Here is a 13,570-nt window from a genome sequence, read left to right on the forward strand (position 1 = left end):
CACCATGGCTGGGCCTGGGGAGGGTGGGAGCAGAGCTCTGTCTGGTGTCCTGGAGGCACACGGTGCTCCTGGAGCAGCTGCACGTGCACGTGTGTGCTCCAGAAACCTCCCTTGTCTGCAGACAGTGCTGCAAAAAGACCCGAGCTCTGGGTACAGCTGGTGGCAGCTTTCAGCTCAATTATGATGGCAAAGTTTCCTTCTCTGTGTCTGAACTCTCACTTTGGGTGGGAGAAGGGAATTAAATGTGGCCAGCTGCCCTGCCCAAGCAGTAGCCATTGCTGTCCTGCCGAGCTGCCTCTGATGCCCATTCCATCCATTTTCCCTTTCCAAGGAATGACAGCACTGCAGATGTCATTCCAGGGCAAGGAACCATGAACAGCCTTTGTCTTGGAGCTGGCGTCTCTGTTATCAAGGTGAGGCCAGGAGAACAATTGCTTTCCACGCTTGCTTTTCCTCTCTATCTCAGCACTGTTTGCACAAGCTGCAGTGCCCCACGCCAGCAGCTGATAGGGGTTGGCAACTGAAGTGAATTGTATCCATATTTGCTCAACGGAAAACCCACGAGCCCTCCAGCAATAGGGATGGGAAGAGGATTCCGGGCAAAGGGAGCAGCAGTAATTACAGCTTTTATTGATAATAGCTGGGGGGAGCAAGAACAAAAGTGACGACACAGGAAGGGGAAAGGTAGAGCCAATGTGTATGGAGGGCCTCCGGATGGGTGCAGCAGCCGAGGATGGAAGAAGAATGGGTTATTATTGCGTGATTTATTGGGATGGAGCTGTCATGGGGGGGACGTATTTCCTCAAGGTCTGGGTGGGTGCAGTGTGGGCTGTGGGGGATATCCCTGTTGGGTAGAAACCAGCTGCAGACGTGGAGCTGCCTTCGTTGTTGTTCATTTTGCTGCTGCAGAAAGCCACAAAGGGCTTCAGTTCTACGCGGGCAGAAGAAAGAGGCTCCATCAGAGCAGCCCACGTGGAGTCAGGGAGGCCGCATGTTGCAATAGGTGTGTTTGAAGTTGAAACAGAGGCAGTAAAACCTGCAGGTGACATTTCAAAATGAATCCGGGTCCTGCTAAAAGTGCTTCCAGTATATTTACATTAAACCAAGCTCGACTGCCCAGTGAGGTCCCCAATGTGACTTAACTGGCATGTGCTGCCTTGAATCCCCCCTCGTTGCAGAAGGTGAGCGTTTCTCAGCCTTTCCCACACGGTGTCAGCATCGCTCAAAGAGAAGGAGGCTGCTGCTCCTGTTTGCCGGCCTCGAACCTCACCCGAGTGCAGAAGGAAACGCTTTGTGAGGACAGGCTCCGTTTGTGGCACTGCTATAAGGGGCACGGCGTGATTTGGATGCACTGCGACCTCACACGACTTGTGTGCTGCAGGAGTTGTGTCTTTGGGGTGAGCAGGTGCCAGAAGCCCCAAACCTGCACCATGGGGCAGCTTTTCTGCAGCACTGATCCCTCATAATGTGTTGTAGACAGGAGTTGTGCTGCTGGAGTTGGGCTGGGCACCTCCAATGGCTGCAGCCCCCATCGTGTCCCATCCAGGGCACCCAGCTGAGGAGCACAGCGCTGTGTCTTTAGGTGAAGGTTACGTCTGCGTGCAGCCAGGCCCTGCAGTGTGAGCACTGAGCACTGCAGCTACCTGTGACCCTCTGGTGATGCAGAATGTGTTAACCTCTTCAAAGGAGCTTTGTGTAACTCCCTGAAGTGTGGGGCTGAGCTGCTCAGTGGCTGCTGGCTGTGTTAGTCATCCAGAAAGAGACTTGTTTTTCCTTCTCCCCCTCCCCGCCCTGGCACGGGGGTAGAGATTCTTTCTCACTGCTCGGTGTGGCCACAACTTAGAAGAAGAAACTCGTTATCTTGAAGGGAATCAGTCAACGCTCCCTAAAAACACGAGCTTTTGTTTGCTCAGCTCTGGCGGTGAGATTGAGCGGGGCATTTAATTCTGCTGCCATAGCCCCTGGAGTCTGAAACCAGTTCTGCTGGGAGACAGATGCAGACCTGAGCACGTGTGTGTTCACACCTCCTTCCACATTAACGTTCGCATGTAGCTGTCAGATGCCCCGGTGATAAGGTATAAAGCAGTGGGTGAGCTGCAGGAGCCTCCCAGGCTGCATGGGCCGGCTGTGCTACATGGTGGGAGGCAGTGGGGGGGCATTGGAGCCCCATATCCCCACTGTCACGGGGCTGCGTGTGCCTGCAGGAGGCCTTTCCTCTCTGGCAGGATGATTTTAGACATAGGACACAGTCTTTAGTCACAGAAATTCAAGCATATCAGCACACAGAAATTCAGGTTTATGTAATAACTTGTCAGCAAAGAAAGGAAAGTAAATATCTTCTCACTGCCTTATTTTAGACAATTGAATTTAAAAAAAACCCACAGCAGCAAGAAGGTAAGTTAAGAGTTTCGGTTCCTGCGAGCTGAGGATTTGCATGGGTTCAGCAATGAGAAATAGATGAGATCATACCTTGATTGGCTCTGAATCCACCATGCATGTGGTGGAGGTGAACCCAAAGCCTCCGTGCTTGTCGAGACCTGAAGATTTCTATAGTGAGCTGTGGCAATGGCAGGTGCTGTTTAATGAACAGGGGTTTGACTCCCTGCTCTGGCAGCAGTTTTAGCTCAGTGGAGAGCCAGGGTCGTACTGGAAGGTGAAAGTGAAAACCAACTTTTCATGTGGCTTGAAAATAGGTAATGCTGCCACTCACAGTGTGCACGTGCCTGCTTGAGAACCCCCAGTTTGAGGCATCTAAGCAGGTTAGGACTGCTTATCTCTTTCAGCAGGAGGGTGGGAAGGGAGAAGTGCTGCAGTGTGGGATGGAGGGCAGGCAGCGATGTGCTGGGATCAACAGAGCTGAAGCACCTGGGGACAATTATTGCCCATGGAAGAGGTTCTTCCCCAAGATCTGACACCTCCACCCTGAGAATGGGACTTTTTGGGTTTATTTTTCCGTATAAAAGAGGAAAATATGGCCCACCCTCATCTCTTCTGACTGTTGCGAAGCGCCACCACCCTTCCTCATCACCCACGTGCATTATTTTTAGGGGTTGTTTATCTCAGTAGCTCCAGCTCGTTCTTTGTGTGGGGACAAAGACTTCCCTGCGCTGCTTTGCTCTTCTCTTTGATTCCGCAGTTGCAGCTGTGGGGCAGTTTTTGTGCAGGGTGATGTCTGTATGTGTGCACCCCAAGGAAGAATTGCTCGTGGTGCAGGTTGACCTGCTGGGGAGGCAGGTTGTGCTATACCAGCATCTCTATTAGTGCAGCAGTTGCTGCTGTGCTGCTCGTGCTGAGCCCTGGGAGCAGCAGCCCATCTCCCTGTGAGCACTTTGCACCTGGAACAGCCAGACTGCGATGGATACACGATGCATCCTGTGGGGAAATGCACGAGCAAAAAGCAAATGTATTTCCAAAATGATCATTTATTTCCATCGAGGAGCAACGTGCAGTCAGCTCAGACTGAGCTGGAGGAGCCTCACGTTCAGACTGTGGGGTCCATCTGGTGGCAGCCTTCATCTGCACTCACTGCTCTCATTGAGGAGGCACCGAGCTGTCCCAGATGCTGCTTTGGTTTCTCATTCTTACAAAGGCAGCTGCACATTTCCCTATTCAGATTATGTCAAAAACCTAAAAACTTGGCATTTTTGGGAAGGAAATGCTTTCTGTTCAACGGGCTGCAGGAACAATTGCAAGTTGTGGTGACAGTTTTCCCTGCTGGAATAAGTTGTGGGAGTGTTTTGCATAAGATTTAGTGAAAGCAACGCATGTCAGGATACATTCATGTACATATTGATCTTTTTCTATGAGAAGCAGCTTTATGTATGTGAGTATACATTAAGAGTACGTTGTTACAGGTGAAGAAAAGGAAGAGGAGCCTGTATGATGGGTGCTCCTTACTCAACTTTTCTTTGCCTGAATAAGAAACATAGGAGGAAAACAAGAACAAAAAGAACAAATGTCTATTTGGTGTGTCAGTATTAACCCTCCCCCCCTCCTCCCCTTCCCTCTCTTTCCTCCACTTGGCAGCTTGAGTAGAAGTGACAGTATGAATGTGAAACACATTTCCAGTAGCTTATAAGTGAAATCTGTATCTGACTTACAAAAAAGACAGCTGCTAAAGTTCTTCTAGACAGACACAGTGCTTGGTAAGGGAGCAGAAAGCCCACATTTGTGATACTATCTCTTGAGGTCAGCAAGCAACAGCACAGAAAGCCCCTACATGTACGTGACAATCAGCAGAGTGTCCACACGGCTGGTAAGGCTGGAGAGGAGCAAGCTTTGGATTCTGACACACTGCAGTGGTCAGACCACGGGCACAGCTTTATCCTAATTTAAGTCTTGAGCTAAGGAATATTTCTAACTTGTTCTGGGCATGGCTGAGCATTCTGGCAGTAGTCTGCCAAACCACGTGCTTTCACATCAGGCACACTAACACATCAGCATGTTGTGAGTGAGGCTGATGTGAGGACAGGATGAAATATGTTGAAGTACCTGTCACTGTTTCTTGGTTCAGGTTTGCGTGGCTGGGAAATAAGAGTGAAATGGCACAATGAATTCTGAACTCACAGGTCTCCCTCTCCCTTACTTCACTGTTGGTCATAGTTTTTATTGAAGTCTCCCCATCCATGAACACACTGGATAGCAATGCTCATTGATTGAGATACTGAAAAGTTCTTTGCTCTTCCTCTTGCAGCTGCCCTTCCTAAAGTAATGACAAGTCTTTCTCTATCAGTAATTCAAAATAGAAGCAGTGTACAAAAAGACACCGGCCTTCAGCCTCCCTGGCCCTCTCCTCATGGGGAGAAGGTGGTGGTTGTCTCTGTCTCCATGGCAAAGGAAAACCTCTTGCTCTCACGGCAGGACGACAGCTGCCAGAGACGCTCCTGGCTGAGGCAGCCCAGCTCCTTCAAGAGCTTGAAGAGGTCGTTGCGGAATTTGACTCCTATGAAGGCGTAGAGGAAGGGATTGAGGCAGCATCGGAAGCAGGCGAGAGTGTAGGTCACATCATCTGCCATGTCGAGCTTCTTGCTCTCCTCGCATGAGCTGGTGTTGTTGAAGACTGAGATGGTCTTGGCCAGCATGACACCGTTGTAGGGCAGCTGGAAGACGACGAAGACGATGACCACTGCAATGATCACCTTGATAGCTTTGTTCTTCTCAAAGTTTCGGGCCTGGAGTAATGTTTTGATAATGATGAGGTAGCAGACAGACATGACCACCAGGGGAATTAAGAAGCCAAAAACCATCTGGGACACTTTGATTCCAGTGTTGAAAGTCTGCAGGTCATTAGCAATGATGGAGCACCGGGGGTGGCTGTCGTAGTTATTTATACCACTGTGAACCAGCTCAGGGATGGAGAGAACGAAGGCCAGGAGCCAAATGAGGACACAAGTGACTTTGCTAATGAATATCATCCTGGGACGGAAGCGGTGGGCAGAGGCAGCCTGAACAATGGCAAAGTACCTGTCGATGCTGATGGACAGCAGGAGCAGCATCCCGCTGAAGAAGCTCATTTTGCAGATGCAATAGACTGCTTTGCAGGCAAATTCTCCAAAGCACCAGAACGTGGCTGCACTTGTGGCCCAAAATGGGAGGGTCAGCAGGAACAGGATGTCTGCCAGGGCCAGGTTCAGCAGGTAGATGTCTGTCATGGTCTTCAGCCGCTTGAAGTAGATGTAGGTGAGCATCACCAGCCCATTTCCCAGCAGCCCCGTGAAGCAGATGAGGGAGTACATGGCTGGGAGGAAGGCAGCACGGAAATCACGGACTTCCTTCTTCTCACACAGGATCTCAAACATGTTGTAGTCAATGGTGCTGTTGGCGTCATAGTCATCAGTGACATTGTTCCCAGCACAGAACTATAATAGGGAAGGAAAAAAACCCATTGAGACAGGTACTGGGGATGCACGGCCTCCATCCCTCAGAGGGTGGTTTGCAGTGGGGCTGATGTCAGCACCCAGTTATGGCCAGGGATGTCCCAGGGAGTTCCCATCATGAGCAGAGCTGACAAGGTCTCATGGCTGAAGTATGTGGGGTCTGGGTTTCTCAGGGCTCATCATGGGAATTCAGCAAGAAAAGTCAGCATGTAACCAATATAATGCCTGAAAACTCTAGAACATGTGGCTGTTATCCAGAGTGCCACAGGACCCAAACACAGCGGTGTGTACATGGTCAGTTCTTAGATAAAGTAGGAAAAATAACACAGCCTTTGGTGTTTTCCTTCTCTCAGCAAAACTTCCTCTTGACTGAACCTACTTGGTGGCATTTTGTAGCTTCAGTTTCACCTCCCTTCCCCATCTGAGATGCTCCTGTTGCTCACGTGCACTTTTAGTGGCAGTGCCAGGAGTGGTGCAGCTGCTGCTCGTGGCCATCAGCACTCCGGCACTGTGTGCACTGGGGTCCTCATGGCTCCCTGGACCTTCTCCCTTAATCCCACCAGGTCTGAGCCTGCAGGGAGCAGGGCTGTGAACAAAGGGTGCTGCTGGAAGGCAAAGCCAGAGCCTCCCTGCCTCCCTCAGCTGCTGTTTCTGCTCAGTGAATAGAGGTGTCAATGAAACTGTGAGGAAACACAGTGAGCAGAGCAGGAAATCGTTACGGTACTGACATGGCCGGGTTGCTGGCATCTCATTCACAGGCCCCTGCCCCTGATTTCAGCTCTGATTATTCTCGTTTCATCTTCCTACACTGCCACGCTCAGCAGGGCAGATTGAGCCTGTGGTGTCTCTGCCCTGCTTTTCGTGAGCCATTGGGCTCCAGAACCTTCTCCCCATTGCTCGGAGATGAAAGGTTTCCCTTGGATACCTCTGCCCCTTATCACCGAATCTCTCAGTGTGCTCCGTCTCAGGCAGGTCTGGCTTTCACCACATCCTGCATGCAATCTGGAGGCATGCCACCAGAAGTGAAAGGGGAAAGCAGGCTGCAGGCCTTGCTGAGCCTTGGGGAGCCTGAGCCGGGGACCATGACGTGGTTGAGGCTGCTGCTGTGGTCGCAGGAGTGCGAGTGCTGGGGGCCAGGTCTGCAGTTCAGGAGCAGGTCACAGCATTCAGCTCCTCCTTCCTGCTTCACTTGGGCTCTGAGCAAGAGGAGGAGGAGGGTGGGCAAAGTGCTTGGGCACCTCAGCTCCATCAGCACTGACAGTGGTCAAAGCCCAGCGCTGGGTCCAGGAGCTGGGGACACGTGCTCCTGCAGAGCCGTGAGCTGGGCTGTCACAAACACTGTGTGTGGGGCTTGGTTCCTTACTGATAACACACACTCTGTTGTGAGAATGGGACTTGGTTCTACCAGTCAGGTCTGCCCTAAGTTCTGTTTATGCTGCTGTTTCTGTTCGTTTTGTTGTCATCCCTTCTGTTTGTTTTCCCTCTGGTTTTAGCACCGCTCTCACCGCCCACCTCTGGGTGCTGAGTTATGAGTGTGAGCAGCCGCGTGCCCCACGGATCCCTCCATGGCTGTGGGTGGCTGCTTTGCCTGTCAAAGTCTGTGAGATCTCTTTACCCACAACACAAATGCAGCTGCATTTCAACAACGTTCTTTCCAACATCTTACCTGAAATATCAGAGGAAGGCTGAAAACGAGGGTGGCCTTCAGTTGTTTGCCTAGGGAAAAGAAGACACCGTGTTAGTAGCCAGGTCGGGATCTCCACGTGCTGCTTGAAAATCAGTGGCAGCGGACTTGTCTGTGGCATCCTGAACTCTGCAGAGCTCCCTGCAGCTGCACAGACAAAAAAGGCGATAAAGATGCTCACAGGATAACCCAGGGTCGTGTAACAAGCCACTGTCAGAGCACTGATTGAATCTCGGAAGCCTGGCCTCTGCAGCCCCACTGATAGCTGAAGACAGTTCGCATATGTAACCATTTTATTGCAGACCTCTTTCCTTTTCCTCCTCTCTCCCCACAAGCTGACAGCTTCGTGCTCCTGCAGGGCACACCGAGCTGAGGGTGCAGCACGCTCAGTGTGTGTACAAACACATTGTGAGTGCAGTCAGTTTGGCACAGCTGCTCCCTGGCATCGTGGTGACCGGACTGCAGATCAGTTCAGCTCTGCTCCCTGCAGGATGTACAGAGCTGGAGCTGACTGAAATTTATTGCTTGTCTACGTGTCAGAACTGGCTCCTGCTGCCTTTGGATGTGGAGATGCAGCACACTGACAGCTGGGAGGAAAATTAAATTCAGAGCCAGATGTGATAATGGTGAGAGCAATCTCAGACAAACAGCTCTTCCTGCTGTGGTTAGTAGAGACACAGAGGCCAGTGAAAGCTTTCTCTTCTGTCTATTTAAAGCACATGCCAGCATCGACCTCAGGCAGTTGTGACCGAAGTTTACAGAAGCTGGAAGGTGTTGTGGCAGCTGCGAGGAAGTCAGTGCCCTGACTGTGCAGGTAGGAGCAGCGTCCTCCCCTGAGCAGCTTTTATCTGCTGTTGTGGGCATGGTGCTCATGCTTCCCCAGCAGTGACTGCCCCAGGCCTGACAGAGCTCAGGGGGCTCAGACACACGGTTTGAGTTTTGGAAAGCCCTGTGTGTCATTGAACTCCATCATCCCTGCTGAAACTCTGCCTGTGTCCCTTGCAGGGAGCATAGCGCGGTGCCTCGTCCTGGAGCAGCACCTTCCCCTGCACCTCCCCTCCCCAGGACCTGCCCGGCCCTTCATCCACCTGTAAAGGCACAACAGCACAGCAGCAGCAAGCTGCCTTTCCTTTATCAGCACCATCCTTTGAAGTGCCAACCGAAATAGGGCTGGTGAAAAGTGACTCAACCAAAGATACGCGCACAGATCGGTTGCTGTCCTTCCTTTGAAGAGCTTCACTTTTATTTTGCCTCAGCTGCTGTTTCACGAATCTTAAATGTCAGATGATTTCAGTAACAGAAAAGCTCACACTTTCCATCCCCTGGCCCCAACTTACACATCTGCAGGGACATAACGGGGCAGAGCGGGTCCTTGAGTCACCACTTTCACATTAAGGATGGCACTCACTTCTTGGTGCAGGGCGGGAGAGGGGAGCAGAAGCGAATGGGCTGCAGAGAGGAAATGAGGCCCACTCTGGAGTTCAATAGGCACTTTTAGGTAGCGTTACGTTTTCTGGCCTCTGGCAGTTCTCGGCTGTGGGTATTTCTGTAAGGTTTCGTTCCTCAAAACATTAAGAAAAAACCCCCTCAAAAGTCCCTGTAACAGTTGGAGCAGAGACCTCCCTTCTAAAGAGACAGCAAACTGAGTCAGGATGTGCTCAGTGCCCCCAATGAACCCCCACCTCCCCCAGCAGCACCACACCACGCTGCTGCAGTCAACAGGAGCACATCGCTGTGCTGCAGCCCTGGGAATGGAGGTTAAACCCTCACGAGCAAAGGATTCTTTGTTCCTGTTGGCCAGGACCAACAAGTGGGGTTTCAGCCTCAAGCACCTTAAACAGCACGTGTAGGCAGTGAGTAACGTGCTGCTGAGATCAGTGAGTAACGTGCTGCTGAGATCTCTACCCGTATTCAGGTTTCTGGTGCCTCTTCACCATCACTATCGTTGGCTTTGGGGGAAAGAACCGGATATTTCTGAGAAGGATTAATCATACTTAAATAATAGAATGATTCTGGCAGTTAGCAGCTCAGGGCCAGTTTCCCCCTTCTCTCCCCCCTGTTTCTCACTGCAGAAAGAGGAAAGATGGGCTGAAGTGAGCTGCGGTTTGTTTCATTCAGACTCACTGATGGTTTGTCTCTAGAAGCTCCTCTAGGAGACGTGACTGGCTCCGCTGCTGGCTGCTCAGCAGAGCTGGCTGTGAGCTGACAAAGTGTGAGACGTGCAAGGAGCAGACACAAGTCTCGTGCCTGCTGTGCTAATGGGGACATCGGGTGCTCAGCCCCATGGCGGGGTGCTCTGCTGCAGGACAGACCCACGCTGTGCCCAGACTGGGGCTGCTCCAGCTGCAGGTAAATGCAAAGCCCAATTTTTGCATTGGTTCAAGATTTTGTGGCCACAGTGAAGATATTCAGCCACAGCAAGTTCAGTAAGGGAGGAGGTTTAGGCAAGAGGAAACTCCCATCCCTGGATTTATCCATGGAAGTGAAATATTAGCAAGGAGATGGAAGGTCTTTAAAGAAACAGGGGGAAAAGGGAGGGATGGTGTGGGAAGATCTCACTTGCATTTGGACGGCAAAGCCTCCTTGAAATCCCCCCCAGGCTGCCCCTTTTTTCATGGTTTGGAAGCAAATCGACTGGAGATTTGTGAGCTCGTGGAGCAGGCAGCTTTGTTTGAGGCTTTTTGTTCATAGCACGCACAAGGAAAATTAAACCCTTTTATATTAAATAATCTTCAAACTCTTCATCCCTGTGCCGTGGATCTGGGCACTGTCCCTACCAATAGAGCTGCAGATGAATGCAGGGCTGGTACTCACCGCCGTCCATGCTCCTGTTTCTAACAGCCGAAGTCACGGTGCTGGTGAGAGCATCATCCGCACAGCGCAGCTGGGTGCGCGCCGGCTCCTGCCTGAGCCCCCTTTGGGAAACGGCCTTTTATACTTCCTGCACCTCGTAAGAGCCCGGTGACGTGCCCTGACAGTCAGACCCTCCTCCCCCTCGTGCTCTCAGCAGCTCAGACCGCGGTGCTGCTGCCCCCGCTCCCTGCACACACTCAGGTGCTTCCTCAGCTCGTGCCCCGAGGGCTGCACGAATCCACACGCTCCGTGCTGAGAGCTCACAGAGCACAGACAGTCCTACACTTGCACTGGGAATGTGGGGATTTGGCTGCGGCAAAGGGGCACGAGGAGAGTTCCCACAACAGAGCCGGCTCCATCGGACAGAGCCCGGCGCTGCAGGAAGCGGGGAGGTTTCCCGTCTCCACGAAGCCCTTTCTAGGAAAGGTGCCCACCCACCCCATTGCTTCCATCCCAGCTGGCAGCCCTTCTGCCCGTCCTCGTCAGCAGCAGCTCCCAGCCAAGTGGGCTTCCCCATCGCTTTCTGCTTTCTGGTGGTTTTCTGTACCATCTGCTGAGGCTCAGCGCACACCACCTTCCTCTACGAGGTTTGACACATCTGCAGTCCTGTGCCTTCCCCAGCATCACATTGCTGCAGAGGTCTGAGCTCAGCAGAGCCCCGGAGGAGCTCACGCTGCAGGGATTCTCTTTGGCTCATCCCATTCCTGAGGGCAGTGAATCAGGGTCACTCTGTAGCTGTGGGTCTGTGGCTGTCCGAGCTGGATGCCACTTGTTGGAACTGTTCTTCTGACAGGTAGAAACAAAACCAGAGAAATAGGAAAAGGAAACCCTGTCCTACCTACATTGTACTTCAGCTGATCTACAGATAACTCATACTCTGCACTAAACTGTATCCAGCAGCTCTTATGGGAACCCACACTGGGCAGCTGGTGTCTGGCTCTCAGCAGTGTCAGTCTTATGCAGAGTGACCTGAGCAGTGTCCTGCCAACCAGGTGGGTGTTACACGGGGTGTGCATTGCAAGGAGCTGGTGAGTTGCTTTAGTGAACCTGATTGGTGACACCAACACTCGTGCAGCTTCCCATAGCAGAATCCAGCTCTGCACACATCCCAGCTGGGAACAGCTCTTCTCCACTGAGACCCCACAGCTGCTGGAAGTCTGGGGCACTGAGGAGGGCTGATATGGCTCCCTCTGGTGTAGTTTAGCACAGAAAGACCTGAAGATGGTGTTCTAAATAAATACGGGGGGTGTATGTTTATTAGAATGAAGGTAATGGAATGGTTAACCACAGCTAAAACAGGACCTCGCCAGAATCAAGAGTAACCCCACAGCTGCTGAGCCCTTGCTGCCCTGCCTTCAACACGAACTGTGTCAGCTTGGAGCAGAACCTCACTCCCCAGCTCTTAAGCCCCAGTGAAATACATCAGAAATCACAGCTCACATGGGGGTCTCCCAGTCTTCAGTTCCTGCCCCTCCCCAGGTTCTGTTGCCCACCCAGCTCTCACTGCAGACCCCCTCAGCATGATCCTTCAGGTCCCTCCCAACCCAATGCAATTCTATGATGCTCTGATCTCTGGCTTTTCATCACACTCTCTTTTGTCTTATCTATAGGCAGGCGCTGTTCACATCCCCGCGACTATTTACTGCTCTGTTTTCCTTTTGTTCACCAGCGATCCTGGCAGGTAAGCTGCCTTTGAGAGCTGTATCTTCTAACCACTTCCGCCAATAAGGACGAGAGATGAAAGGCTTCCCTCCAGCACAGGCAGAATACTCAGAAATGGTGGGCGTGGGGCCTTCGTGCTGCTCTGTGCTGCCTGCAGAGCATTGCCTGCATGAGGATGGGCACTGCCAGCTGCATTTACTGCCCTCACGGCTCAGAGGGCAGCAGGCTGTGAGATGGCTGTGGGTGCATCTCCAGATCCATGGCAGATGATGGAGGCACAGATCGTTTCCCTGTGCTCCCAAGCAGGACATGCACAGTCCCAGCAGCCCCAGCTGCGCAATGTCAGAACCAACTCAGCAAAGTGTTTGTTTTAGACATTTCCAGTTCTGCAAAGAAAACAACCTGCTCATGCTCCTGCCTCGTGCCCAGACACCTCCTCACACCTTGAGGTACTGGGCGATGCGTGGGGGAGGTTTACTCTGCAGTCAGTAAGTTTACTCTGGAGAGGACTTTTAGGGTTTTCTTCAAGCAAACAAAATAGGAGAAGTGAAATTTGAAGTAAATTCCTGACATTAAGAGCGGTACTGAGCTGGGATTCCACACCGGGAGGAGTTCTGAGAGTGGTTTTAGGGGATGCCCTGAGAAAACAGATAAAAACTAATCCTGTGATTATCATCTCACTGTGAGGTTATTATAAGATTCTTATCCACCCAGAAGAGGAAGCAATCTGCGCAGCAGGCAGGCGTGCATTGGGGGCACACAGCTGCCCTTGCTGCCTGCTGGTCAGCCACAGGAGGGAAGGAACACGCATGGTGACACTGGGAATTCACCTTCCTCATGCCTGCGTCAGAGCACGATGGTGTTTCTTTCCACAGAACAAATAACTGTTGACCAGTTCAGCATCTGCTCTGCGCACAGGCAGCTTCCTCACCCTGCAGTCCAGGAATTGAGCTGAGAGCAAGAGAACCCAGAGATGCAAACAAAAGGGGTCTGTGGTGAACAAACAGATCCCTTCTGGCCCAGAGTAACATGAAACAGAGACGGATGGTCATGTGTGAATGATAGAGGAAAGGTGAGGAGTCAGAAGCAGCAGGAAGATACCCATGGGCTCTGGGTACCACGGTGGGGAAGGCGTGTGACTGCTGGTTATGACTGGAGGTGTCATGAAGTGTTCCCTGAACTTCAGTCCCACTCAGAGGATACACATATCCTCCCACATTCCTGGGGGATATCAAACACGGGTGGCCAGTGGAACATCCTGTGAGAGGAAGAGCTGCACGTGGGTCTCTTAGAAGAGCTGAGAGACGCCACCATCTGCCCATGCAGAGAGCATCCTTCCCATATCCTGCGTGACCACCTTCCACTCATGGGGTTCAACACCCATCCCCTGCAGCAGATTGGATGTGGAACAGGGAATAATAATCCTGCCAGCAGCTTCCCCCAGTGGAGCTCAGCCGGGTCTGCATCACATACACGACACCCTTCATCCCCTTCA

At 51.9% G+C, this 13,570-nt stretch overlaps 1 protein-coding gene across 1 annotated transcript; it reads right to left on the reverse strand.

The window, feature by feature from the left end:
* Positions 1 to 3,402: 3,402 nt before the first annotated feature.
* CCR7 (C-C motif chemokine receptor 7) lies at positions 3,403 to 10,468 on the reverse strand. The gene is made up of 3 exons (XM_015885985.3): positions 10,375 to 10,468; positions 7,543 to 7,592; positions 3,403 to 5,858 (listed from the first exon to the last, which is right to left on the reverse strand). Exons 1-3 carry the CDS (start codon positions 10,382 to 10,384, stop codon positions 4,794 to 4,796), a joined length of 1,125 nt encoding a protein of 374 aa, XP_015741471.1. The 5' UTR covers positions 10,385 to 10,468; the 3' UTR covers positions 3,403 to 4,793.
* Positions 10,469 to 13,570: the final 3,102 nt, after the last annotated feature.

Source organism: Coturnix japonica, unplaced genomic scaffold (genome assembly GCF_054131305.1).
Source record: "Coturnix japonica strain WE unplaced genomic scaffold, WE-NBRP24 Scf049, whole genome shotgun sequence".
NCBI lineage: Eukaryota > Metazoa > Chordata > Aves > Galliformes > Phasianidae > Coturnix > Coturnix japonica.

What these genes read in the sequence shown, in the direction of transcription:
- CCR7 (XM_015885985.3), bottom strand. An exon ending in GCCTTCCTCTGATATTTCAG is followed by an intron (nt 5,859 to 7,542) that starts GTAAGATGTTGG and finishes TCCCTATTATAG; the next exon opens with TTCTGTGCTGGGAACAATGT.